This window comes from Salvelinus sp. IW2-2015, linkage group LG11 (assembly GCF_002910315.2).
Source record: "Salvelinus sp. IW2-2015 linkage group LG11, ASM291031v2, whole genome shotgun sequence".
In the NCBI taxonomy this organism is placed as follows: domain Eukaryota; kingdom Metazoa; phylum Chordata; class Actinopteri; order Salmoniformes; family Salmonidae; genus Salvelinus; species Salvelinus sp. IW2-2015.
The window spans coordinates 6,527,615-6,554,805 of record NC_036851.1 but is presented as its reverse complement, the minus strand read 5'-3'; the positions used below and the strand labels follow the sequence as shown (position 1 = coordinate 6,554,805).

The window sequence follows — 27,191 nt, the reverse complement described above, 5'->3', positions numbered from 1 at the left end:
ACCCTATCAACACCCCTGACCTAACAAATAGAATTAAAAGGACTCTAAGGTCAGCTGTGTTATCGGAACAACAATAACTGCCCATTTAAGGTCAAAGGTCAAATGTCAAAGAGGTAAGGGTCAACATGAATTGAACAAATTGCTTACAGTAAGACAACAGATCATACATCTCCAACTCCCCTATGAATTCATATTGGGCTGAGAATGAAAAAATGTTGAAGCCTATATTTCACTACAGATTCCCACCTATGAGCAGTTACTCAGAAGAGCGCCTTTTTGCTTGGTAGGGCAGGTGTGGTTGTCAGTGTAGCTTCGACAGACACGAACCTACTGCGCGCTCAGAGTACAGGCTGTACATGATCAGTGTGTTAGACATTGACAGGTCGCTTTCCTAAAGTAAACATGACAGAACCATCACGGCCAAGGAAGGACGCTAGTTACATCGTGTCACGTAGTGTTAGAGCAGACTCAGACCTCAACTATGAAGTAGGCCTGATAGCATGTTCAAGTGTGTTAGCACAGAACCTCACCCAGAGAGCTGTACATGTCAGTGTGGTTAGACAACACCTAACGCCCAGAGAGCTGTACATGTAGTGTGTTAGACAGACAGAACCTCACCCAGAGAGCTGTACCTGTCAGTCGTGTTAGACAGAAACCTCACCACAAGAGAGCTTGTCATGTCAGTGTGTTAGCAAGCAGAAGTACCAGAGAGCTGTACACTGTCAGTGTGTTAGACAGAACCTCACCCAGAGAGCGTACGTGTCAGTGTGTTAGACCAGACAGACTCTCACCCAGAGAGCTTGCATGTCAGTGTGTTAGACCAGAAGAACCTGCACCAGAGAGCTGTACATGTCAGTGTGCGTAGAACGAGAAACGCTCACCCAAGAGCTGTACATGTCAGTGGTGTTAACGACAGAACCTCTCACCAGAGAGCTTGTGGCATGTTCAGCTGTGCTTAGTAAACCAGACACGAACTCACACCAGAGAGCTGTACATGTCAGTGTGTTAGAACAGACAGAACCTCACCCAGAGAGCTGTAGATGTCGTGTGGTTAGACAGACAGAACCTCACCCAGAGAGCTGTACATTACAGTGTGGTAGAGACGAGAAGCCAGGGTTTTGGGCCGCAGGGATGATCCTTGTCTCATCGCGCTCCAGGACTCCTGTGGCGGGCCGGGCAAGTGCGGCTACGCTAAGGGGGCGGGTGCACGGTGTTTCCTCGCGACACATTTGGTGGCGGCTGGCTCCGGGTTGGAGGCGGCACTGTGTTAAACTTCCTTGTCAATATGGGGGCTGGTTTTCACTTTGGAAAAAAATCGTGCTGTTCTAGATCATACAATCGTACTCTGTTTCTAGATCACAATATGCAAAATTATTATTACTATTGGATGAAAACACTCAAGTTTTCTAAAACTATTGAATATATCTGTGAGGAAAACAGAACCTCATTTGGCAGCAACTTCCCATACAGGCAGTGAAATCCTGAAAACGATGGCATACCTGCTCTATAGGGCCCTGCCCTACTCAGAAGAGCCTGTGCATCTGGCAGTTGTGTTATGAGATCAGACTGAAGTAAATGACCTCACCCAAAGATGGCTGTAACATGTCAGTCTTGTAGCTTGGCACAGGTATACCTCAACTACTGCAGAGAGCTGTCACATGTCCGTCGTGTTTTAGCTTCAATGATGCCTACCTCATCACACATAAGATTTCACCAGGCAGTGAGAGCGTGAGGCAGGATGGAGTCAATGTGTGTTTAGAGGCAGAGGAGTGTCCTCATCCACAGGAGCAGTCTCTGGTATACTGCGAGTGAGGCTTAGACCAGAGCTCAACCAAGACAAAATAGAGCCTTGTGTGCTGAGAGTGACTGTCAGATGGTTAGCAGAACAGAACTCTACCCAGAGAAGTGTTAACATGTCAGTGTGGTTAGACAGACAGAACCTCCACAGAGAGCTGTTACATGTCAGGTGTGTTAGGCACGACAGAACCTCACCCAGAGAGCTGTAACATGTCAGTGTGTGTTAGACAGACAGAACCTCCCCAGAGAGAGTACATGTCAGTGTGGTTAGCCAGACAGAACCTCACCCAGAGAGCTGTACATGTCAGTGTGTTAGACAGAGAACCCACCAAGAGAGCTGTACATGTCAGTGTGTGGTAGACAGAAGAACCTCACCCAGAGAGCTGTAACATTCAGTGTGTTAGACAGACAGCACTAGCCTCAGACAGAGAGCTGTGCATGTCAGTGTGTTTAGACAGACAGAACTCACCGCAGAGAGCTGTACTGTCAGTGTGGTTAGACAGACAGAACCTCACCAGAGAGCTGTACATGTCAGTGGTGTTGGACAGACAGAACCACCCAGAGAGCTGATCATGTCAGTGTGTTACGACAGAAATTCACCAGAGAGCTGTCATGTCAGTGGTGTTAGACAGACAGAACCTCACCCAGAGAGCTGTACATGTCAGTGTTGCTAGACAGACAGAGAGATGTGCATGTCAGTGTGTTAGACAGAACCTCACCCAGAGAGCTGTACATGTCATTGTGTTAGACAGACAGAGAGATGTGCACTTCAGTGTGTTAGACAGACGAACTCACCAGAAGCTGTACATGTCAGTGTGTTAGACCAGACAGCTTCTGATTTAGTGACAGATACAGAGTGACAGTCAGTGTGTTAGAACAGAACCTCACCCAGAGAGCTGTACATGTCAGTGTGTTAGACAGAAAACCTCACCCAGAGCGCTGTACGTCAGTGTGTTAGACAGAGAACCTCACCCACACTCATCATAAAAGAAGAAAACAGAACTGTGCACAGACAGTGGTTTTAGATTACGACAGACAACCTCACCCAGAGAGCTGTCGCCACGTCAGTGTGTTAGAAGACAAATCCTTAGATATGGCAAATAGACCATTGAACTAGAAATGCCATTCTAGTTCTGTTTAGATAGCTGAAGTTGTACTCTACACACAACTGATTTGTATTTTGGACGGATGGTCCCATTATGTCTTGCGAAACACCAAACATTGCATTCCATAGTAAGAACTCATACCAACGTCAATGGTTTGGATGCTTGCTGCCTCAGGCACCTGGACGACATACTTTGATAGAAGGAACCATGAATTCTGCTCTGTATCAGAGAATTCTGCAGGAGATGTCAGGCCATCCTTCTGTGAGCTGAAGCTGAAGCGCAGCTGGGTCATCGCAGCAAGACAATGATCAAAACACACAATCAAGGCTACATGAAAATGGTTAAAAGCAACAAATTTGAAGTTTTCTAAGGCTCTAGTCAAAGTCCAGACCTAATCCCAATTGAGATGTTGTGCGAGGACTTGAAAGCGACGATGGCAGTTCTGGACTCATTGAAAACTCACAGATGTCGTCTGAGTTAAGCTAAGTTGCTGCATGGAAAGTAGTAGGCCAAAGTTTGTCCGCGATGTGAGAGACTGAATCGACCACTGGTAGGATCAAGATTCTGGTTTTGGTGCATGTCACTGCAGCTAAAGGTAGCCAGCAGGCTAAGTTTTGAGTGTTTGATGGGGCCATTATACTTTTTCTACTACGCAATGGATTGCGGGGGAGGGATTTGGGTTGTGCATAACTTCTGTCTCAGGATCGTGTGAAAGTTAATTTGAACATTAGGCGTAGGGCACCCTTGTAGTTTTGTGTGTAGTTCTTTAGTGATATAGAGCGAAGATAGGGCTTTCGCGCCGCTATATATCTAATAATAAGCTCAAGGTTTGTTGAAGATCCAGCTGAACTAAATATTAGTAGAAAAAATATCATTTCTCTAAGCGGCAAGCTCGCCAGTAGAGAGGGTCAGCAGTAAATAATCGGCAGATAGCTTTGTATTTTTGCCTGTATCGGACAAGTCGGGAAGCGAGGAGAACGACTGAATTCTTCTAATTCGTTGCCCAATAGGCGATAGACTAACGTATCACTTAGCAGTCTATCTCAGAAGTTTGAAAGCACGGTTATTAGTATTCACTCTACGTGTTATAAAAGTCTTAGTGTTTAGTGTGGTCTCTCATGTAGGATCATACTGAACACACGAAGTTACACTCTGGAGTGATATGGAGGAGAATGCAATATTAATCCAGTCAAGATGTGTCCTCATCAGACATTTAGAGTTTATGAGGTGAATTTAACTATAGAACGATCAGACTGTGTTAGAAGTATAACCTACAAAACCACTTAATCATAAACACTTTCACTCGCTGTCAAATAGCCTTTTTACCCTCAAGACAAACATCACAACAGACACGCCGCGATGGGATTGTGGAGAAGGCACGGACAAGAGAGGGATGTCTCTGCCAGAAAATTGATACATAACAAGTATATCATCTACTTTTCTCACCCGTTCTTCTTATATGAAATCCCTCACTTGCGGCTTGAGGAAATAAGCCACGCAGTCTGGGGCTATGGATGATCATACCCTTTCTCCCTCAGACGCTCTTTTAGAGCGAGATGACCTGGAAAGATCAATCTTGAACCGAGGTAATCATATTCAAATATCTTGTTCGCTTCTTTTCATCCACCTGTGTTGATGCTGAGAGTACACTATCTGACTGGGCGGAATCATAGATCTATACTTTGTCCACTCACTACTGGGACGGGAATAGCTACTCTCATCTTAGGTGATTATATTCTCCCTCATTGACCACTTGGATATGAAAGTATACCGCAATTGCTCTGGGATTATCTTGGCTCTTCTCTACGAAGGGAGAGTGTCTACCAATTCTTTCGACCTTTGTGGCTCGAAGGGATTAAAGGTCAGCGCTGCATAGATTTGCAGGACCATTCCAAACGACTGTAGTTCTATGTAAGTATGGTTGTTGGCCAACTCCCTTTTAACACAGTGGTAATCATGTCTCTGAATCTATTGGCCTTTTTCCAACAAGTTGCAAGCAACTCTGTGTCGTCCTGCATAAATACTGTATAATAGCCAAGCATTGTTTGGTCTGTCTGTGTTTGGTCTGACTGGAAGGAGAGATGACCTTGGGTGTTCTGACCTGGAAGAGAGCGAGGACTTGTGGTCTGACTTTGGAACAGGAGGATACCTTGGTGGTCTGACTTGGAAGGAGAGATGACCTTGTCGTCTGACCTGACAGGAAGAGGACTGTGGTCTGACCTGGACAGGAGAGATGACCTTGTGGTCTGACCTGGACAGGAGAGATGCTTGTGGTCTGACTGGACGGAGAATGACCTTGTGTCTGACCGGCAGGAGAGATGACTTGTGTCTGACCTGGACAGAAGATTGACTTGTGGTCTGACCTGGAAGGAAGAGATGACTTGTGGTCTGACTGGACAGGAGAGGATGACCTGTGGTCTGACCTGGAAGGAGAGGGACCTTGTGGTCTGACTGGAAGGAGAGATGACCATTGTGGTCTGACTGGACAGGAGCATACTTGTGGTCCTGACCCAGAGGAGAGATGACCTTGCGGTGGTCTGACTGGAGGAGAGATGACCTTGTGTCTGACTGGAAGGAGAGATACTGTGGTCTGAACCTGGAGGAGAGAGGACCCTTCGTGGTTTGACCTGGACGGAGAGATGACTTGGCGTGCGTGGCTGACCCGGAAGAGGAGATGACCTTGTGTCTGACCTGAGGAGGGACCTTGTTGGCCTGACTGGACGGAGAGCAAGGACACCTGTGGTCTGACCTGGACAGGAGAGAGACCTTGTTGGTCTGACCTGGACAGGAGAGATGATCTTTGTTGGTCTGACTGGACAGGAGAGATGACCTTGTGGTCTGAACCTGGAAGAAGATGACCTTGTGGTCTGACCTGGACAGGAGAGATGACCTTGTGGGTCTGACCGGACGGAGAGAGGACCTTGTGGTCTGACCTTTGGACAGGAGAGATGACCCTTTGTGGTCTGACCTGGAAGGAAGAGATGACCTCGGCTGCTAGTTCTCTGCGGTTCGGGTCCACGATGCGTCAGTGCTGATAAGGAATTGGCAACGTCAAGGGACAGACCTGGATTGAACTTTGTTGGCTTTGGGCTGCATCCCGACACATGGATACTACTTAATGACAACAGTCATGTCTCAAGTGCAGGGCGACCGGAAATCAAAATCGTAGTTTGTTAAAAATATTTAACCTTTCACGACATTAACAATGTTCAATACAGCATATGAAAGGTAGACATCTGTGATTCAAAGCCATCATGTTCGATTTTTTATAAATCGCTATTTACAGGGAAGACCAAATAATGTAAATCCTATTTAGCTATCCACGTAGCAAAGAGAGCACTTTCTAACTCCATTCAGTTTTTTACTCCGTCACTAGCTATCACTAATTCGACCAATAAAGAATATATATAGCCACAACCAAAGAAACAACTTCATAAGATGATAGTCGTGATAAACATTTTATCTGTATAGCATATGTTTTTTTTGAAAAAAATGTGCATATTTATGGTATAATATCAATTATGATTTCAGCTACAATCAGAAATTGCACGAAAGCAAGCCATAACATTTAAGACACCAACGTCAAATAACTAATAGACTCATCAGTAAACATATCTGAGAGAATACATCTGTGCAGCAATTGGAAAGACAGGATTCTGTGATTCCAGACAATATTTGTTCCGGCGATTTATTAAAATGGTTTTAACAGCGATTACAAAATTGTAGCGCTATTGTGGTCAGCATAGCCCACGCAAGTCAGCCAGACACACTTGGGCGCCCACGAAACGCACCACCCAACCCCGCATCACCACACCCCACCCTCCCAAACCAGAGTCCTTGACCAAATGCTCAAAGAACAGAAATTAAACTATGAAAAGATTATGAACACTTAATAAATTGGGTCTTAACTTTGGCTTGAAATCTTATCCCTCAATCAGAATAGTTTTAGAATCAGGAGTGTCCTTTGCTCCAGATGAGTCGTTGGTGTTGGAGTCAGGGATGGCAAATCTTTTTCCTTCTCACTTGATTGGCCACTGGGTCGACTGGCAGCGGATTTGTTCTCGCACAGATAAAAAAAGTAAGAAAAAAGAACGGAACCCCGGCAAACTCCAAAAAAATTATTCTAATCATTCTGATTACACTATATTGGCATAAAATCATTACATTAGATATGGATATGAGTTTCTCAGATTTATGTTATAAATAAAAAACTCCAGCCGGAAGGGTTGTATCCGATTTCCAACGCAGCAAATAGCAGAAGTCAATAATCACTCCAAGTCGCTCGCCACATTCAGACTATATCCGGAAGATGGAGTGGTTATCCTCGTAGCAAAGAAATAGCTTTAAATCAGCCTCTGAACACCACAGAGTGGATCAGCTAAAATTTTCTATTCTCTTTGACCTCGCTTGACACCCAGAGCAAGGCGTCAGGTGTGGTCGTATGAGTCTTACGTATATGACCATTATAGGCATAAAGTTGAGCGAGCATAGATTTCTGCCATTCTTTCCGCTTCTTGGCTCAGGGGAAAGGTGCTGGGCAAATGAAGACTTCTGTAACCACTCAGGAAAAGACAATTTTAGAACGGTTTTTTTTAGAAAACTATTGCACGAGTAGGTTTTCTATCCAATACATTAAATTATTTAGTCGGTCACTGCCATATTGAAGGAGCAAAAATTGATTAAGAGGCCGCTTTTTGAAAATTGCACATATTTTCCAGTTTTTTACAATACGCCCTGCAGCCATAAACAGGTTTTAAAAGTCTTTTCTTCCAGCGCAGGAGTTAATAAACCTTTCTGTAATATAACAGAGCGAGCGAGAAAACAGGACCGCGGTACCTATATCACATTTAAGTATCCTAGTGGACCGAAAGAGGTCTGTGTTGCTGGTATGTAGTGGATGCTCGTGTGTAAGTGATGGTGACTAGATTAGTGCTGGTGTGTGTGTGTGTTGGTGGTGGATGTGTGTGGTGCTGGTGTGTAATATCTGGATCACCTCTCTGTTCCCCTCTTATCTCTCAGAGCACCGTGGTATGCAGAGTCTCGCGGTCGCTTCTTTTAAACAAAACACATTTAATTAAAGTTTCACATTTTGAATAGCGAAAGTTTAAAAGGAAGTCAGAGGGGTAATGGCAGGGTGCTTACCAAATGCACCCTATCCTTTTATAGTTGCACTACATTAGACCAAGGGGCCAGCCTATTCCTGTATAGTGCACTACATTCGACAGGGCCCACCCTATCCTTAAATAGTGACTACTTTAGACCAGGGACTCACCCTATTCCCTTATAGTGCACTACTTTAGACCAGGGCCACCCTATTCCCTAATATTAGTGCCTACTTTAGACCAGGGACACCTATTCCCTGTTAGTGCACTATTTAGACCAGGGCCCACCCTATTCCGTATAGTGCACTACATAGACCAGGGACTGTGCTCCAAAAGCTCCTTGTTTCGGGGGGAGCCTCCTAGATATCAAGCTAGACACCCATTCCACCTCCACTGCCTGTTGAACATCTAGTGGAAGGCATATGAAGGAAGGCATATGGAAGGCCTATGAAGTGCATGCTTCGATAATATAAAACAGCAAGTTTGAATAGGCAGGCCCTGAAACCGAGCCTCGTTTTTCAGATTTTTCAGCTTCTGTATGGAGTTTGCTGCAAAATGAGTTTCTGTTTTCCTCACAGAATATTCAAATAGTTTAGACTTGAAGTGTTTTCTATCCAATAGTAATAATATTTGCATATTGGTATGACTAGAACAGAGTAGATTGTATTGATTAGACGGCACGATTTTCCAAATGAAACAGCGCCCATAATTGATCAGAGTTTAACACTTACAGTATGTGCGCTGCCAAGCGTCCGGAGCCAGCCGCACCAATGTTGTCGGAGGACCACCGTGCACTGTCCCGGTTTAGCTAGCGCGCACCTGTGCCCGGATTTGACCGCCGCCCACAGAGTCGCTGGAGCTGCCGATGAGACAAGGATACTGCCTGGCCAAACCTCTAACTCCGGAGATGCTCGGCCATTGTGCGTCGCCCACGGACCTCCCGGTCGCGGACCTGGCTGCGACAGAGCCGGCGCGAACCCGAGATGCTGGTGGCACAGCTACCTTGCGATGCAAGTGCCCAGACCCACTGCGCACCCGGAGCCGCCGCTATATGCAATTACTTTACACCATTTAATGAAATCAGATATTGAAGAAAATCCCAGGCATTTATACAGTGTATGTCAGAAGATTCAAACCTTTCAATTTTTCCATATTTTGTTACGTTACAGGCCTTATTTCTAGAATAGATTTAAATTAAAAAAAAGGTGCCTCATAGTCTACAACAATACCATAATGACAAAAGCGAAAACAGGTTTAGACATTTTGACAAAATATACAAATACAACTGTATACCTTATTTACATACAGTGCAGTCAAAAGACATATCTACCATTCAAGGGATTTTTCTTTATGTTTATACATTGTCAGATATAGTGAGACACAGTCAAAACTATGAATAACATATGGAATCATGTAGTAGCGAAAAGGTATAGTAATATTTTGAGTTGTTTATATTGAGATTCTTAAAGTAGCCAAATTTGCCCTTTTGATGACAGCTTTGCCACACTCTTGGGCATTCTCCTCATCAGCATCCATGAGGTAGTCACCTGAATACATTTCAATTAACAGGTGTGCCTTGTTAAAGTTCATTTGTGGAATTTCTTTCCTTCTTAATTGCATTTGAGCCAATCAGTAAATTGTGACAAGGTAGCACCAAGTCCGCGATATTCTGGGTCAGTGTGTTAGACAGACAGAACCTCACCCAGAGAGCTGTGCACGCCAGTGTGTTAGACAGACAGAACCTCACTCAGAGAGCTGTGCACGTCAGTGTGTTAGAAGACAAATCCTTAGATATGGGCAAATAGACCATTGAACTAGAAATGCCATTCTAGTTCTGTTTAGATAGCTGAAGTTGTACTCTACACACAACTGATTTGTATTTTGGACGAGATGGGTCCCATTATGTCTTGCGAAAACCAAACATTGCATTCCATAGTAAGAACCTCATACCAACGGTCAATGGTTTGGGGATGCTTTGCTGCCTCAGGACCTGGACGACATACTTTGATAGAAGGAACCATGAATTCTGCTCTGTATCAGAGAATTCTGCAGGAGAATGTCAGGCCATCCTTCTGTGAGCTGAAGCTGAAGCGCAGCTGGGTCATGCAGCAAGACAATGATCCAAAACACACAATCAAGGCTACATGAAAATGGTTAAAAGGCAACAAATTTGAAGTTTTCTAAGGCTCTAGTCAAAGTCCAGACCTAATCCCAATTGAGATGTTGTGGCAGGACTTGAAACGAGCAGTTCATAKTTGAAAACTCACAGATGTCGCTGAGTTAAAGCAGTTCTGCATGGAAGAGTAGGCCAAAATTTGTCCACAGCGATGTGAGAGACTGATCGACAACTGTAGGAAGCATTTGGTTGCAGTCATGGCAGCTAASGGTAGCACAGCCAGTTATTGAGTGTGATGGGGCAATTACTTTTTCACACAGGGGAATTGGGTGTTGCATAACTTTGTTAATTAAATAAATAAATAAAATAAGTATGACTTTTTTGTTGTATTGTAAACTTAGTTCCCTTTATCTAATATTAGGTTTTTGTTGAAGATCTGATAACATTTAGTATCAAAAGATCATTTTTCACGGCACTGTATGTAAGTAGGATTTTTCTGTATTTCATTTTCAATAATTTGCTAAAATTCTAAAACATGTTTTAACTTGTTATTTATGGCTATGTGTGTAGATGAGTGAGTAAAAAAATAAATGTAATACATTTTCAATTCAGGCTGTACACAACAAAATGTGGAAAAAGTTAGTGGTATGATACTTTCTGAAGGCACTGTATGTAAAGATTAACGCATCGGAAGTTTACATACACTTAGATTGGAGTCATAAAAACTCATCTTTCAACCACTCCACAAATTTCTTGTTAACAAACTATAGTTTTGGCAAGTCAGTTAGATATCTACCTTGTGCATGACACAAGTAATTTTTCCAACAATTGTTTACAGACAGATTATTCACTTATAATTCACTGTATCACAATTCCTATGGTCATAAGTTTATATACATTAAGTTGACTGCCATAAACAGCTTGGAAAATTCCTGAAGATGATGTCATGCTTTAGAAGCTTCTGATAGCTAATTGACATAATTTGAGTCAATTGGAGTGTACCTGGGATGTATTTCAAGGCCTACCTTCAAACTCAGTGCCTCTTTGCTTGACATCATGGAAAATCAAAATAAATCAGCCAAGACCTCAAATTTTTTTTGTAGACCTCCACAAGTCTGGTTCATCCTTGGGAGACATTCCAAATGCCTGAAGGTACACGTTCATCTGTACAAACATCGTACGCAAGTATAACATCATGGGACCACCAGCAGTCATACCGCTCAGGAAGGAGACGCGTTCTGTCTCCTAGAGATGAACGTACTTTGGTGTGAAAAGTGCAAATCAATCCAAGAACAACAGCAAAGGACCTTGTGAAAATGCTGGAGGAAACGGTACAAAAGTATCTATATCCACAGTAAAACGAGTCCTATATCAAACTAACCTGAAAGGCCGACCAGCAAGAGAAGCCACTGCTCCAAAACCCCATTAAAAAAGCCAGACTACGGTTTGCAACTGCACATGGGACAAATATCGTACTTTTCTAGAAATGTCCTCTGGTCTGATGAATCAAAAATAGAACTGTTTGGCATAATGACCATCGTTATTTAGGAGGAAAAAGGGGAGGCTTGCATGCCGAAGAAACACCATCTCAACTGAAGCACGGGGGTGCAGCATCATGTTGTGGGGTGCTGTTGCAGGAGGGACAGGTGCACTTCACAAATAGATGGCATCAGGAGGAAGGAATTTATGTGGATATATTGAAGCAACATCTCAAGACATCAGTCAGGAGTTAAAGATTGGTCGCTAAGGTTCTTCCAAATGGACATTGACACCAAGCATACTTCCAAAGTTGTGGCAAAATAGCTTAATGACAACAAAGTCAAGGTATTTGAGCCATCCAAAGCCCTGACCTCAAGCCCATAGAAAATTGTGGGCAGAACTGAAAAAGTGTGTGCGAGCAAGGAGGCTACAATCCTGACTCAGTTACACCAGCTCTGTCAGGAGGAATGGCCAAAATACAACCACCTTATTGTAGGAAGCTTGAGGAAGGCTACCCGTAACGTTTGACCCAAGTTAAACAATTTAAAGTCAATGCTACACAATACTAATTGAGTGTATGTAAACTTTCGACCCACTGGGAATGTGATGAAAGAAATAAAAGCTGAAATAAATCACTCTCTGCTATTATTCTGACATTTCACATTCTAAAATAAAGTGGTGATCCTAACTGACTAAAACAGGGAATAATTTTACTAGGATTAAATGTCATGAATGTTGAAAAACTGAGTTTAAATGATATTGTAAAAAAAAAAAAAAAAAAAAAAAAAAAAAAAAAAAAAAAAAAAAAAAGACAACAAAAAAAAAAAAAAAAAAAAAAAAAAAAAAAAAAAAAAAAAAAAAAAAAAAAACTAAAAAAAAAAAAAAAAAAAAAAAAAAAAAAAAAAAACGTGTATGTAACTTCACGGACTTCAACTGGAACTAGCCCTCTAAAAGGCCTTATGGTAACACTACGGTCCAAAGTTTTAGAACGTCTACTCATTCAAGGGTTTTTCTTTATTTTTACTATTTTCTACATTGTAGAATAATATTGAAGACATCAAAACTATGAAGTAACACATATGGAATCATGTTATAACCAAAAAAGTGTTAAAATATATTTTATATTTGAGATTCTTCAAATAGCCACCCTTTGCCTTGATGACAGCTTTGCACAATCTTGGCATTCTCTCAACCAGCTTGACCTGGAATGCTTTTCCAACAGTCTTGAAGGAGATCCCACATATGCTGAGCACTTGTTGGCTGCTTTTCCTTCACTCTGCGGTCCGACTCATCCCAAACCATCTCAATTTGGTTGAGGTCGGGGGATTGTGGAGGCCAGGTCATCTGATGCAGCACACCATCACTCTCCTTCTTGGTAAAATAGCCCTTACACAGCCTGGAGTTGTGTTGGGTCATTGTCCTGTTGAAAAACAAATGATAGTCCCACTAAACCCAAACCAGATGGGATGGCATATCGCTGCAGAATGCAGCACTTCGCTGACCCTCAACACTGGGGCCCCACAAGGGTGCGTGCTCAGCCCCCTCCTGTACTCCCTTTTCACCCATGACTGCGTGGCCATGCACACCTCAAACTCAATCATCAAGTTTGCAGACGACACAACAGTAGTGGGCTTGATTACCAGCAACGACGAGACAGCCTACAGGGAGGAGGTAAGGGGACTCGGGGTGTTGTGTCAGGAAAACAACCTCTCACTCAACGTCAACAAAATAAAGGAGATGATCGTGGACTTAAGGAAACAGCAGAGGGAGCACGCCCCTATCCACATTGAAGGGACAGCAGGTCCTCGGCGTACACATCACAGAAACTGAAATGGTCCACCCACACTGTCAGTGTGGTGAAGAACCTCAGGAGGCTGAAGAAATTTGACTTGTCACCCAAAACCCTCACAAACTTTTACAGATGCACAATCGAGAGCATCCTGTCGGCAACTGCATCGCCCTCAACCGCAAGGCTCTCCAGAGGGTGGTGCGGTCTGCACAAAGCTTCACAGGGGGCAAACTACCTGCCCTCCATGACACCTACAGCACCCGATGTCACAGGAAGGCCAAAAAGATCATCAAGGACAACAACCACCCGAGCCACTGCCTGTTCACACCGCTACCATCCAGAAGGCGAGGTCAGTACAGGTGCATCAAAGCTGGGACGGAGAGACTGAAAAACAGCTTCTATCTCAAGGCCATCAGACTGCTAAACAGCAATCACTAACTCAGAGAGGCTGCTGCCTACATTGAGACCCAATCACTGGACACTTTAATAAATGGATCACTAGTCACTTTAAACAATGCCACTTTAAATTATGCCACTTTCATAATGTTTACATATCTTACATTACTCATATCACGTATAAACTGTATTTTATACCATCTATTGCACCTTGCCTATGCCGCTCGGCCATCCATATACTTGTATGTACATATTCTCATTCACCCCTTTAGATTTGTGTGTATTAGGTAGTTGTTGGGGAATTGTTAGATTACTRYTTAGATATTACTGCACTGTCGGAACTAGAAGGACAAGCATTTCGCTACACTCGCATTAACATCTGCTAACCATGTGTATGTGACCAATAAAATTTGATTTGATTCAATATTTTACTGACATGTGCTTAGCTTGTTTACAGACTTAGGCCTGAAGTCTTATATCGAACTCTGACCTTACGGAGGAGCCAGGACCTATGGTTGTTTAACTSGGTTATTGTATTTGTGTGCTAGTGACTACTGACTGAACTTATTTCCTATTGTGTGACCCTGACTGTTATTTATTTCAGCTRGTAGCTACTTACTGGCTGGCCACCTTTTGGACGAAGGTCTGAACCCAGAACAAAATCTCCCGTGCGCTGGCCAGTTAAGATTTAGGAGACTAACCTGGGAGTAGAGGTTGGAATCGTGTCTGCTCTTCAGACCATCCAAGGCACACACTCCACTCACCCCCCACCCCCAGACATCAAGGCCTTAATGTAACCTCACTGTAGCAGCTGCAACTGTTCAAACAAAACRATGCTATCTGTCTCTGTCATTCCTACAGTCTGTGACTCAAGCCTGGCTTCCCAGTTTTGAACTCTTGAGCACACTTTAAACACACCGTCACATAAATACATGGCTCTGATCGTCACCATCGTCAGGTCTTTGAAGGGTCCTGAATCATCAATGAACCATGTATCGTGGCCATCTTCAGACTCTTCAGACAATGCTGCTTCTGTCCATTAGCTCTTACACTCTTAGAAAAAAGGGTTCCAAAAGGGTTCTTTGGCTGTCCCCATAGGAGAACCCTTTATGATTTCAGGTCTWACCCTTTTGTGTTCCATGTAGGACCCGCTGTGGAAAGSGTTCTACATGGAACCAAAAAMYATTKTTCAAAGGGTTCTCTAATGGGGACAGCCGATGAACCCTTTTTAGGTTCTAGATAGCACGTTCTTTTCTAAGAGTGTACCATAAAGGCACTGGCGMATCACACACCCCTGAACCCCAAACTCTCTGGAGATCTCACCCCCATAGAATTAGGAATTAAAAAACTACATAGAAGGGACATGAACCTGCTTATGATGGGATAAAAGTTCAGCCATTTTGGTCAGGGAGTTGGTCGACCATGGTTTGCCAGTGCTTTGATAAGATAGTGTAAAATAATGAATTTGAAGATTTTATCTGCACTGTAGGCTTATGTTTGTTGGCTAGTTAGACAGCCAGTTGTAGAGGAATGATTCCATAAATTTTTCTAATTAACTGCCAATACATCAACATTCCATTTAAACAATGCAGTCAATCCACAGCCGTACACTGGTTGAAATCAGTAGCTGATAGGACTTAGACAAGCTGTAAATGCAACAAGTACTGATATTGTATCATATAATAGCACGCTTAGCTTTCCAGGAAAACAACAATTGAGACATTTATGGTCTGTTTACATATACAGTGTATTTTAGAGGCTATTTATTCAGAAAATTGGTATAAAACCTATAAACACTGCTCTTTCCATGACATAGACTGACCAGGTGAAAGCTATGATCCCTTATTGAWTTCACCTGTTAAATCCACTTCAAGGGGAGGATTTAATCCTCTTCGGGTTAAAGAAGGATTTTTAAGTCTTGAGACAACTGACARATGGATTGTGTATGTGTGCCATTCAGAGGGTGAATGGGCAAGACAAAACATTGAAGTGCCTTTGAATGGGGTATGTGTCACGATCGTCGTAATAAGCATATTKGGACGTGATCTGGGTTCCACATATTTATTGAAGTGAAACGCACAAAAACAATAAAGAACAAACGAAACGTGACGTTRTGGAGTGCTCACAGGCAACAARACAAAAACAAGATCCCACAAAACACAGTGGGGAAAWGGCTGCCTAAATATGATCCCAAATCAGAGACAACGAAAAACAGCTGCCTCTGATTYGGAACCATACCAGGCCAACATAGAATMAAACAACCTAGATTACCCCCRCTAGTCACACCCCGACKTAACCAAAATAGAGAATCAAAAGGCTCTCAATGGTCAGGGCGTGATAGTATGGTAGTACCAGGTGCACCGGTTTGAGTGTGTKAAGAACTGCAACGCTGATGGGTTTTTCAAGCTCAACAGTTTCCCGTATGTATCAAGAATGGTCCACCACCCAAAGGACATCCAGCCAACTTGACACAACTGTGGGAAGCATTGGAGTCATCATGGACCAGCATCCCTGTGGAACGCTTTCGACACCTTGTAGTCCATGCCCTGACGAATTGAAGCTGTTCTGAGGGAAAAGGGAGTGCAACTCAATATTAGGAAGGTGTTCCTAATGTTTTTTACACCAATATAAACTGTATTTATGATTATATGACAATATTTTAGGTTGACAATAATTATTCTACACAATTTGTGATATAAGTCAAATCAGATTATGTCTCTACTGCCATTAATTCCACATTTTATCTTTGCCACATTGCAAAATGTGTAGAACTGAAGGAAGTTCTACACATTTTGAAGGTCTGCTCTGAACAGTTGATGTTGAGATGTGTGTTACTTGAACTCTGTGAAGCATTTATTTGGGCTGCAATTTCTGAGGCTGGTAACTCTAATGAACTTATCATCTGCAGCAGAGGTAACTCTTGGTCTTCCTTTCCTGTGGCGGTCCTCATGAGAGCCAATTTCATCCTAGCGCTAGATGGTTTTTGCGACTGCACTTGAAGAAACATTCGAAGTTCTTGACATTTTCAGAATTGACTGACCTTCATGTCTTAAAGTAATGATGGACTGTCATTTGTCTTTGCTTATTTGAGCTGTTCTTGCCATAATATGGACTTGGTCTTTTATCAATAGGGCTATCTTCTGTATACCACCCCTACCTTGTCACAACATAACTAATTGGCTCAAACGCATTAGGAAGGAAAGAAATTCCACAAATGAACTTTTAACAAGGCACACTTGTTAATTATTTGAAGAATCTCAAATATAAAATATATACATTTTGGTTACTCCATGATTCCATATGTGTTATTTCATCGTTTTGATGTCTTCACTGTTTTTCTACAACGTAGAAAATATTTTTTAAATAAATTAAACTTGAATAAGTGTTTATGGACCTGCATGGGTGTCGTTTCCTTCAGCTGTGTGTGTTGTGTGTGTGTGTGTGGTGTGTGTGTGTGTGTGTGTGTGTGTGTGTGTGTGTGTGTGTGTGTGTGTGTGTGTGGTGTGTGTGTGTGTGTGTGTGTGTGTGTGTGTGTGTGTGTGTGTGTGTGTGTGTGGTGTGTGTGTGTGAGAGAGAGAGTGTGAGAGAGAGAGAGAGAGTGTGCATGCGTGTGTTTAGGTTCCATTAGCTGTTTCCTGAAGTTCAAAGGGCCACTCCACCAGGGCAAGTCCCCATTAACATTAACAGAGTGGTGATGTCATTTGTTTGGTCTCTGAGGGTATGACTTGAGTGAATGTGATTAGAGGCTGGGGCTGCTGCAGTATCTTCAATGTCTTTGTTTGGACTGTACTGTGGTTTAATGGACAGAGATTTACACTGCTTTTATTTTCTTTCTCTGACCCTCTCTTACTCTCCTCTCCTTCTTCAGGCAGACACTGCAAAAAAAGAGCTCCTTCTCTCTCCTCCCGTCACCCGACAGCTGGATGTTCAGAGGGGTAAGTGGTTTACATAATGTTAGAACTATTGTTAGTCAGCATCCGAATGAGACTGTGCGTGCGTGCATGCGTGCGTGCGTGCGTGTGTGTGTGCGTGCGCGTGCGTGCGTGTGTGTGCGTGCGTGTGTTTGTGTGTGCGCACATGGGTGAATGCATCAACACAGTCATATTCATACTCCCCTGAATCTTCCTCAGAGCAATTTGATTGATTCTGATTCCCAATCATTCTGACAACGATGGATCTCTTATCCCCACTTAAAATAAGTAATGTTTGTTTATTTTTATTATTATTTATTTTTATTTACCAGTAGGACATTGTGTAATTTTGTCATGCAAATCATGCATGATTTGGGCTCCTGAGTGGCGCAGCGGTCTAAGGCACTGCATCTCAGTGCAAGAGGTGTCACTACAGTCCCTGCTTCGAATCCAGGCTGTATCACATCCGGCTGTGATTGAGAGTTCCATAGGGTGGCGCACAATTGGCCCAGCATCGTCCGGGTTTGGCCGGGGTAGGCCGTCATTGTCAATAAGAATTTGTTCTTAACTGACTTGCCTAGTTAAATGAAGTTATTTTTGTATCCTCACCCAGGATGCCCTGCAATTGTCTCTCCCCTGTATGTGTGTCTGGAGTTATATTGAAGGACTGGCTCTGCCTGAGAGAGAGGTGCCTGTATGTTCCCTGGTCACAATTAGTGCACTCTTATGTATGGAAGTGGGTGCAATTTCGGACTCAGCCTAAATGTGTTTTGGCCTATAGAATAATTTAGCTTTCACTCTGAAAAGTGTGAACAAACTGGAWTGATCTTTAAAGCATTTGATTACGGTTTATATTTCAAATGAAACTGAAGGGCAGAGGAATTAAGAACTTGCCGGTTTTGCTTTTGAGAGTCTTGAARTTATTACAGCTTCAGGTATTACTGTCAGGCAGGGAGGAAACAAAGACATCAAAATGTATGTTGTGTAACGTTTTAGAACACAATGGCCTTATGTAAGAGCAGTTATTAGTACATTGTAAGGATACGATAGGTAGGCCCAGAGCCTTCTATTTGYATTGTATCCAAGCCTTCTATAAGGAATATGTTTGGAATATCTAAATGTTAGGCTCTGGGTAAGACTAGTGTAACATCATCTTTAACACTTACACACTGTGGCTATAGATCAGTTGACTCAGGTCAAAGAACCTATCATCTGAGGTCCTAGTAGCTTGAGGACTCTTGTCAGTCAATATGAAGACATTCCTGTCCTGCCCTGCCCTGTCCTACCTGACAGTCAATATGATAAAGAGAGTGATTCATTGCACCGCCTTTCCCCTTCCTGCCACGGCTTTCGGCCTCAGCTCAGTTCGCCCTCCTACACATTGCTGTGACGCTAGCGCTGGGACCGAGACGTGGTCGGTTGGGCGAGCAGACAGTGAGTATAGTGGTTGGAACAGCCAACATAAACAAGGCCAGGGGCTGGCACCTCTTTGGCACCTCACGCTCAGAGATGAGCTCTGGAATCCCGGACTAATTCAGCCACTGGAGAGGAAACCAGAGCCCTGGCTTTTCTTTCTTACTTCGGTTAAGACACAGCACTATTTGTCTGCTCTGCGGCATCTCTGGTCAGGATGTTGTAGAAGATGAACGTTTGTTTGAAATATTCGCGTTTTATTGTTAAACCCAACACATTTTGGAAAATGCCTTCTTTTGGGTCTGAAGCGTCAGAATGTTGTGTTGCACTTCAAGGCTTTGGCGTTTTAAACATTCCAGAGATTTCAGTTGGAGCCACAGCGTATACTGTGTCTTTGATAAATCAAACAGACCGCATGACATATTTATTATCTCTTCAGTAATTACTGGCTTGTTACTTATTTGTTAACATATTATTAAGGTAACATGAAAAGAACAATCCTGCGGGTGTCAAGTGGACCTTTAACATTCTTGAGTCTTTTACAACAGCTTTGAAGCACAGACCGGCACGTTTTCTTGCTTGAATTTCCTTGATTCTCCTTGCAGTTGCTTTTGATTGCATGCAGTTTTCGTTTGGGTTCGTATGATTAGAACAACTTAGCATGACTCTGGTGTACGTTGGCAGTGAGTGGATGTTTGATGGTATCAGACTCTGAGGCCTTATTCTACCAGTGACTGTGCCAGTCCATGCCTGGAAAGCACACTGTGTTGTCAGGATAGGAGCTGGGTTTGTCTGGCACTGGGAGGGGGTGTGCCGGAAGAGGCTTGAACACAAATAGGAGTTTCCCCCAAATACGATGCTTTATAGACACAGCAACATAATTTACAGCAGCCAAGTTATCTTAGAGAACGTTCCAAACAAAGTTATACAGTTGGCTTTTTCTGTACAACTGTGTTTCTCATAGGATTCCTTCAAATGAAATAAAATATTTTCATTAGATTTGTTTTATCTAGCTAAAGAATAAGAGTTTTGGGCATTTGGAGCACATTGCAAATTTGTCCATTTTTGATCACAAGTCATTAACGCTTGCCTTAGACTTGGGCCTCCTTAATCCAGCTAGGCTTATAGTTCTTTGTCATTGCTATTCACTGTCAGGATTTTTTTTCCTTCTGCTTGTCAATGTCTCATTTGGCAGAGTTCTGTGATAGTCAGGAACAGGAGATCAGAACAGGGCAGCAGGGCAGGCCTTCCCTGGGTCTGGACCGGGACCTAGTCATGCTGCTGCAGCGTTTGTTCCTGTCTGGTCAGCTCCTAACGGACAGGACAGCGTGACCACTGACCGTTTCTCCTACCTGGCTCCTCATCAAAGCCTTTTGTCTTCAACACACACGRGCACACGTGCATGCACGCGGACACACGTGCGTACGCACACACACCAAACTGGCCCATGTGTTTTTGTGTATTTCCCCCTACTCCGAGGCAGGCAAAGCAGCCAAGTCGAGTATGAAGAGAACAGAAAAGCAATAGCCTCTACTCTTTGAGATGTCGTATCTGTCACGTTCTTGACCTGTTTTCTGTTAGTTTTGTATGTTTTGTTGGTCAGGACGTGAGTTTGGGTGGGCATTTCTATGTTTTGTGTTTCTATGTTTAGGTCTATTGTAATCAGCCTTATATGGTTCTCAATCAGAGACAGGTGTTTGACGTTGTCTTCTGATTGAGAACCATATATAGGTTAGCTGTTCACACTGTTTGTTTGTGGGTGGTTGTCTCCTGTGTCTGTGTATATGTTTGCACCATACGGGACTGTTTCGTTCGTTCGTTCGTTTGTTTTGTAGTAAGTARTTGTTRGTTCGTTCTTCGTGTTTCATGTAAGTTCGTCGTTCTAAGTCTGTCTACTTTCGTTTTGTTATTTTGTATCATTTCAAGTATAGTTCGTTTTGTTCTTGTTGAAATAAACTTCAGTATGTCATTTCAACGCGCTGCACCTTGGTTTAATCCCTGCTCCTCCTCTTCGTATGAAGAGAGAGAGGAACGCCGTTACAGAACCACCCACCAATCCAGAACCAAGCAGCGTAATTTCGAGCAACGGGCAAGTATACAGGACTCGTGGAGTTGGGAGCAAATATTTAACGGAGAAGGACCATGGGCTAAAATTGGAGTGAATCGCCGCCCATGGGAACAGCTGGAGGCAGCTCGGAGAGCGGAGGAAACGCAAGAGAGGAACCGGAGTTATGAGGGGACGCGTCTAGCACGGAAGCCTGAAAAACCCGTGAGTACTACCCAAAAATTTATTGGGGGGGGGGATAAGAGATAGTGGGCCAAGGGCAGGTAGGAGACCTGCGCCCACTTCTCAGGCTAACCGTGGAGAGCGGGAGTACGGGCAGACACCTTGTTACGCAGTAGAGCGCACGGTGTCTCCTGTACGTGTGCATAGCCCGGTGCGGGTTATTCCACCTCCCCGCACTGGTAGGGCTAGATTGGGCATTGAGCCAGGTGTCATGAGGCCGGCTCAACGCGTCTGGTCTCCAGTGCGTCTCCTCGGGCCGGCATACATGGCACCTGCCTTACGCATGGTTTCCCCGGTTCGCCTACATAGCCCGGTGCGGGTTATTCCACCTCCCCGCACTGGTCGGCCGACCGGGAGCATTCAACCAGGTAAGGTTGGGCAGGCTCAATGCTCAAGAGAGCCAGTACGCCTGCACGGTCCGGTATTTCCGGCGCCACCTCCCCGCCCCAGTCCAGTACCAACAGTGCCTACACCACGCACCAGGCTTCCAGTGCGTTTCCAGAGCCCTGTTCCTCCTCCACGCACTCTCCCTATGGTGTGTGTCTCCAGTCCAGTGCCTCCAGTTCCGGCACCACGCACTAAGCCACCAGTGCGTTTCCAGAGCCCTGTTCCTCCTCCACGCACTCTCCCTGTAGTGCGTGTATCCAGTTCGGTGCCTCCAGTTCCGGCACCACGCACTAAGCCACCTGTGCGTCTCCTGAGTCCGGTACACACTGTTACTTCTCCCCGTACTAGTCCTGATGTGCGTGCACTCAGCCCGGTGCCACCAGTGCCGGTACCACGCACCAGGCACAGAGTACGCTTTGAGAGTCCAGTGTGCCCTGTCCCTGCTCCCGCACTCAAGCTGAAGGGTGCGTGTCCTTAGCCCGGTGCCTCCAGTTCCGGCACCACGCACCAGGTCTACAGTGCGCCTTATCCGGCCAGAGCCATCCGTCTCCCCAGCGCCATCTGAGCCATCCGTCTCCCCAGCGCCATCTGAGCCATCCGTCTCCCAGCGCCATCTGAGCCATCCGTCTCCCCAGCGCCATCTGAGCCATCCGTCTGCCCAGGCCGTCTGGCCATCCGTCTGTCCGAGCCATTAGAGCCGCCCGTCTGTCCGAGCCGTCAGAGCCGATAGTCAGTCAGGAGCCGCTAGAGCCATTCGTCAGACAGGATCTGCCAGAGCCGCCAACCAGACAGGATCTGCCAGAGCCGCAACCAGACAGGATCTGCCAGAGCCGCCAACCAGACAGGATCTGCCAGAGCCGCCAACCAGCGGATCTGCCAGAGCCGCCAACCAGACAGGATCTGCCAGAGCCGCCAACCAGACAGGATCTGCCAGAGCCGCCAGCAGACAGGATCTGCCAGAGCCAGCCATGAGCATGAGCGTCCAGAGCCGTCAGGAGCCATGAGCGCAGAGCCGTCACGAGCCATGAGCGCCAGAGCCGTCAGCGAGCCATGAGGGCCAGAGCCGTCAGCCTGCCATGAGCGTCCAGAGCCGTCAGCCTGCCATGAGCGTCCAGAGCCGTCAGTCAGCCATGAGCTGCCCCTCAGCCCGAAGCGGCTAGTAATCCAGAACTGCCCCTCAGTCCAGAGCTGTCTCTCTGTCCGGAGCTGCCCTTCAGTCCGGAGTTGCCCCTCTATCCTGAGCTATCTCTCTATCCTGAGCTATCTCTCTATCCTGAGCTACCTCTCTATTCTGAGCTATCTCTCTATTCCGACCTACCTCGCTGTCCTGAGCTACCTTGTCCCGGAGCTGTCCCTTATCTTGGTGTTGCCTCTTATATTAGGTGGGTGGAATAATGGGGTGGTCATTCTAAAGGGGAGAAGTAAGCTGGGATTGATTATGGTGGGGTGGGGACCTCGTCCAGAGCCTGAGCCACCACCGTGGTCAGATGCCCACCCAGACCCTCCCCTAGACTTTGTGCTGGTGCGCCCGGAGTTCGCACCTTGAGGGGGGGGTTATGTCACGTTCCTGACCTGTTTTCTGTTAGTTTTGTATGTTTTGTTGGTCAGGACGTGAGTTTGGGTGGGCATTTCTATGTTTTGTGTTTCTATGTTTAGGTCTATTGTAATCAGCCTTATATGGTTCTCAATCAGAGACAGGTGTTTGACGTTGTCTTCTGATTGAGAACCATATATAGGTTAGCTGTTCACACTGTTTGTTTGTGGGTGGTTGTCTCCTGTGTCTGTGTATATGTTTGCACCATACGGGACTGTTTCGTTCGTTCGTTCGTTTGTTTTGTAGTAAGTATTTGTTTGTTCGTTCTTCGTGTTTCATGTAAGTTCGTCGTTCTAAGTCTGTCTACTTTCGTTTTGTTATTTTGTATCATTTCAAGTATAGTTCGTTTTGTTCTTGTTGAAATAAACTTCAGTATGTCATTTCAACGCGCTGCACCTTGGTTTAATCCCTGCTCCTCCTCTTCGTATGAAGAGAGAGAGGAACGCCGTTACAGTATCCATCTCAAAGAAAAGGCCATGTCCTGACTAGATAAGGGGCCTGGAGGCATGCTACATCTAAACCATGGTAACCAGAACAGCTTCCCTCTAACTGTTTCAATAGCTGAATACTAGAGGATGAATGAATGAAACAATGTGTTTCAGCGTAAATCCTTCATCATGGTGTTATTGTCTGATATTTTAGGGTCCCGTCACATTGGTAGCTGCTATAAGTGCCCGATCTGACAGATGTACGTCATTGTATACAATAAGTATCCTCGCTTGAAGACACAGAGTGCGAAGAAGACTGTTGTGTAGTATCCTCGCTTGAAGACACAGGTTGGACAGAAGACTGTTGTATAAGTGACTAACTAGTACGTACCTCCTTAGAGACTGACAGGGTATTCTTGGTTTATTTCAGTKTTTCCTGGCTCCTGGTACATAACAGCACAGAACTTGGGAGTAGTCCTGCCTCCCTGTCTCCTCCCTGCCTTTTTCTGCCTGTTATGTCATAGCAGGGAGAGCTGGAGGGGAGTTGATGCAGTTTTCCACTCATCAACTCAGCCTTTATCCAACTCGGATTATTTATCTCTGCTTACTGGAGAGGTTTCCTTTGTTTTCTGATTTGTTCATTTTTGAATGACCTGGCTATGTGCCCAAAATTAGAATGGCACACATAACACATGTTCATCCAAATTCATTAGTGCATAGTTCATACACTAAATAGGCCTGCAAATGATTATTCATGACATACTGTAACGTGACAATAAATCATTCGAAAGTGCAGCCATGTTCTTTGTTGTGTTAAGTCCCAAGACAACACTATCTTTCTCCAGGGCATGCATGTCCTGTTCCCTCAACCAGGAGCTCAGCCAACCAGGGTTGTGTCCCAAATGGCACCCTATTCCCTATGTAGTGCACTAGGGAAAAGGGAGCCATTTGGGACATGACCTAATGATTTCTATTATTATTATTTATGTTCAATGCTGTCCTCACCAACTCTCCCCTCCACCATTTAGGGTGACACAGAGTTAAAAGGAAACCTGTTCTGACTAAATGTTGCTCCATTTCCCCATAAATAGTTTGTGCTTTTAATAATTTTCCTCTTACACTTCTTAGTGAGATGTGTTGTTTGCGTGACCTCTCATTTTAGTGTTATTGGAGCTGTAGCTGTCTGATACATTGGTTTGCCCTGTTCCTAAGAGTGCAATAGACACTATTGAATGCTCCCATATTCTTAACTGCAACGCTTCCACCAGAGACGTTAGTTAGCTGGGCACAGTTATCTATTTCTCTCTGAGGATTTCTTTCCCCCAAGGAGAGTGGAATTACGCTCTGGGACATGTGTAGTCCGTGTTGACTCTACCTGGCACCTTCTGAAATGTTTTGCACCCTCTGCAGCTGGATAATTGGTGGCTGTGTGTACACTACAGACGAACTGTGAGCGCTGACGTGTGTCCTGTTCTTAACCTTCAGCGTAGCATGCGGCCTGTGCAGCCTCCTACCCTGCGGCAAAGAACAAGACCGTAAATCTTGAAAGTATTCTTGTAATCTCGAACCACAAGATTATGACAAGACTATGACATTTTGTTTCCAGTGAGGTTATCTAATGTTTTTATAACATCATGTCTATGTTGTAGTATTTACGCCTCCTAGGCTAGGGCCTCTATTCAAGTTGTATTGTTGAAGCGTTTACCAATTTCCGGGATATAAATGTGAAGGTAATTTCTGATTGAGCCGACATATGCAGCGTTTACTGTGAACGCAGTCTCCGCTAACGCGGGACTATTGCCTTTACATTTAAATCACGCTGAACTTGCGCGATACAGACTGTATAGAGCTCTTTGTTTAGCATCAACTCAAAATGCTACGTTTCTCATATTGATCAAGAAACACCTTAAGTGTGGCTTTCAGACAGGAATTGGATTAAAGCATAAAGTAACAGGCAGTGAATGTGGTGACATCATTAATGGTAAATACAGTCGGAGTTATTCAAATGTGAACCTGTACTGCAGCGCATAAAACACTTGCTTTAAAGTGGATGTAACTGCACCTTCAGGGGCATATTTCAGAAATGTAATTTCTAAGATGAGTTATTGTAAGATAGTTGCTACGGACCTTGGCGCACGGCATCACCATCAATGTACCTTGCTGCAGCAAATACATTTCGAGAAAATAACTTGAATGCCCCCAACCGTAGAGCGGAAAATATATGATCTTGCTTTCTCATTTCATCATGGTTTATTTTGGGGCGGCGGGTCGCCTAGTGGTTAGAGCGTTAGGCCAGTAACCGAAAGGTTGCTGGATCGAATCCCCGAGCTGAATAGGTAAAKATTTGTRGTTCTGCCCCTGAACAAAGGCAGTTAACCCACTTTTCCTCGGCTGTCATTGTAAATAAGAATTTGTTCTTAACTGACTCGCCTGCTTAAATYTATTTTATTTAATCCCACATACTTTAGTACTGCACAGTTACACGAGGTGTTTTTCTGACATACTTGCTTTATTCAAGTTTAAAAGCCCACTGCAGTCAAYAAAWYTGATTTTCCTGTGTTTTATATACATTTCCACAACATGAGGTTGGAACAATACTGTTAAATTGTAAAAAAWTATGATAATGCTCTTTTAGTGTAAGAGCTGTTTGAAAAGACTGCCTGAAATTTCAGCCTGCTTTGGTGGTTTGGCCTGCCTTGTGACATCACCAAGAGGTACATTAGTTAATAGACCAATAKYTGTGACGTAGTAAGGTTGGACCCAGGTGCAGAGAAGAGACCAGACGAGGAATCAGTGGTTTAGYATAAACATAATACTTTACTGAGAAACGGTAGCCACAGGATCACAGTACACTTGAAAAAACAACAAAACACAAAGTTTTTGAAAACTCACTCTGGAAACAACCACACATGTTAAACAATTCAAACTTCTGCAAAGGACKACAGAAAACACYCTTCTAACAGGGAAARCATAATGAGTAAATTGGACACACCCGAGTGTAGTTAATGTCTCTAGGACGGTCTCTGRCGCCCTCTGGTGACAGGTGGAACCATGACAATAACAAAGAGATTTCCAAACCTCTGCCAATAACAGCTAGTTTTCAGTTTTGTGTATGATTGACTAAATACTTTACCATCCACTGTACAGTATGACGTTTGTTTTATATGGCCTAGCCCTGGTATGTGTATTTATGTTATCAGGGTTAGAATGACAAATGATTGAATACACMTTATTTCCCCAAAGGAAAGGCAGTGAGATGATAAAATTGATCGTGGGGGTAAACATTGATTTGCAGGATATAAAAGTATTTCATACTATCACACATTTCCAACAGCATGGATTTTTCTGTGGAAATAGAGCTTTTAAGGCCTGTACTACTGCCAGAT

General features: G+C 44.2%; 1 protein-coding gene across 2 annotated transcripts in view; it reads left to right on the top strand.

The window, feature by feature from the left end:
- LOC111969706 (rho guanine nucleotide exchange factor 3-like) overlaps positions 1 to 27,191 on the top strand; it is a 105,938-nt gene that overhangs the window by 20,903 nt on the left and 57,844 nt on the right. For both annotated transcript variants that reach the window (XM_023995894.2, XM_023995895.3), the window contains exon 2: positions 17,654 to 17,720. In XM_023995894.2, the coding sequence (XP_023851662.1) occupies positions 17,654 to 17,720 (67 nt within the window). The remainder of the gene's footprint in view (positions 1 to 17,653; positions 17,721 to 27,191) is intronic.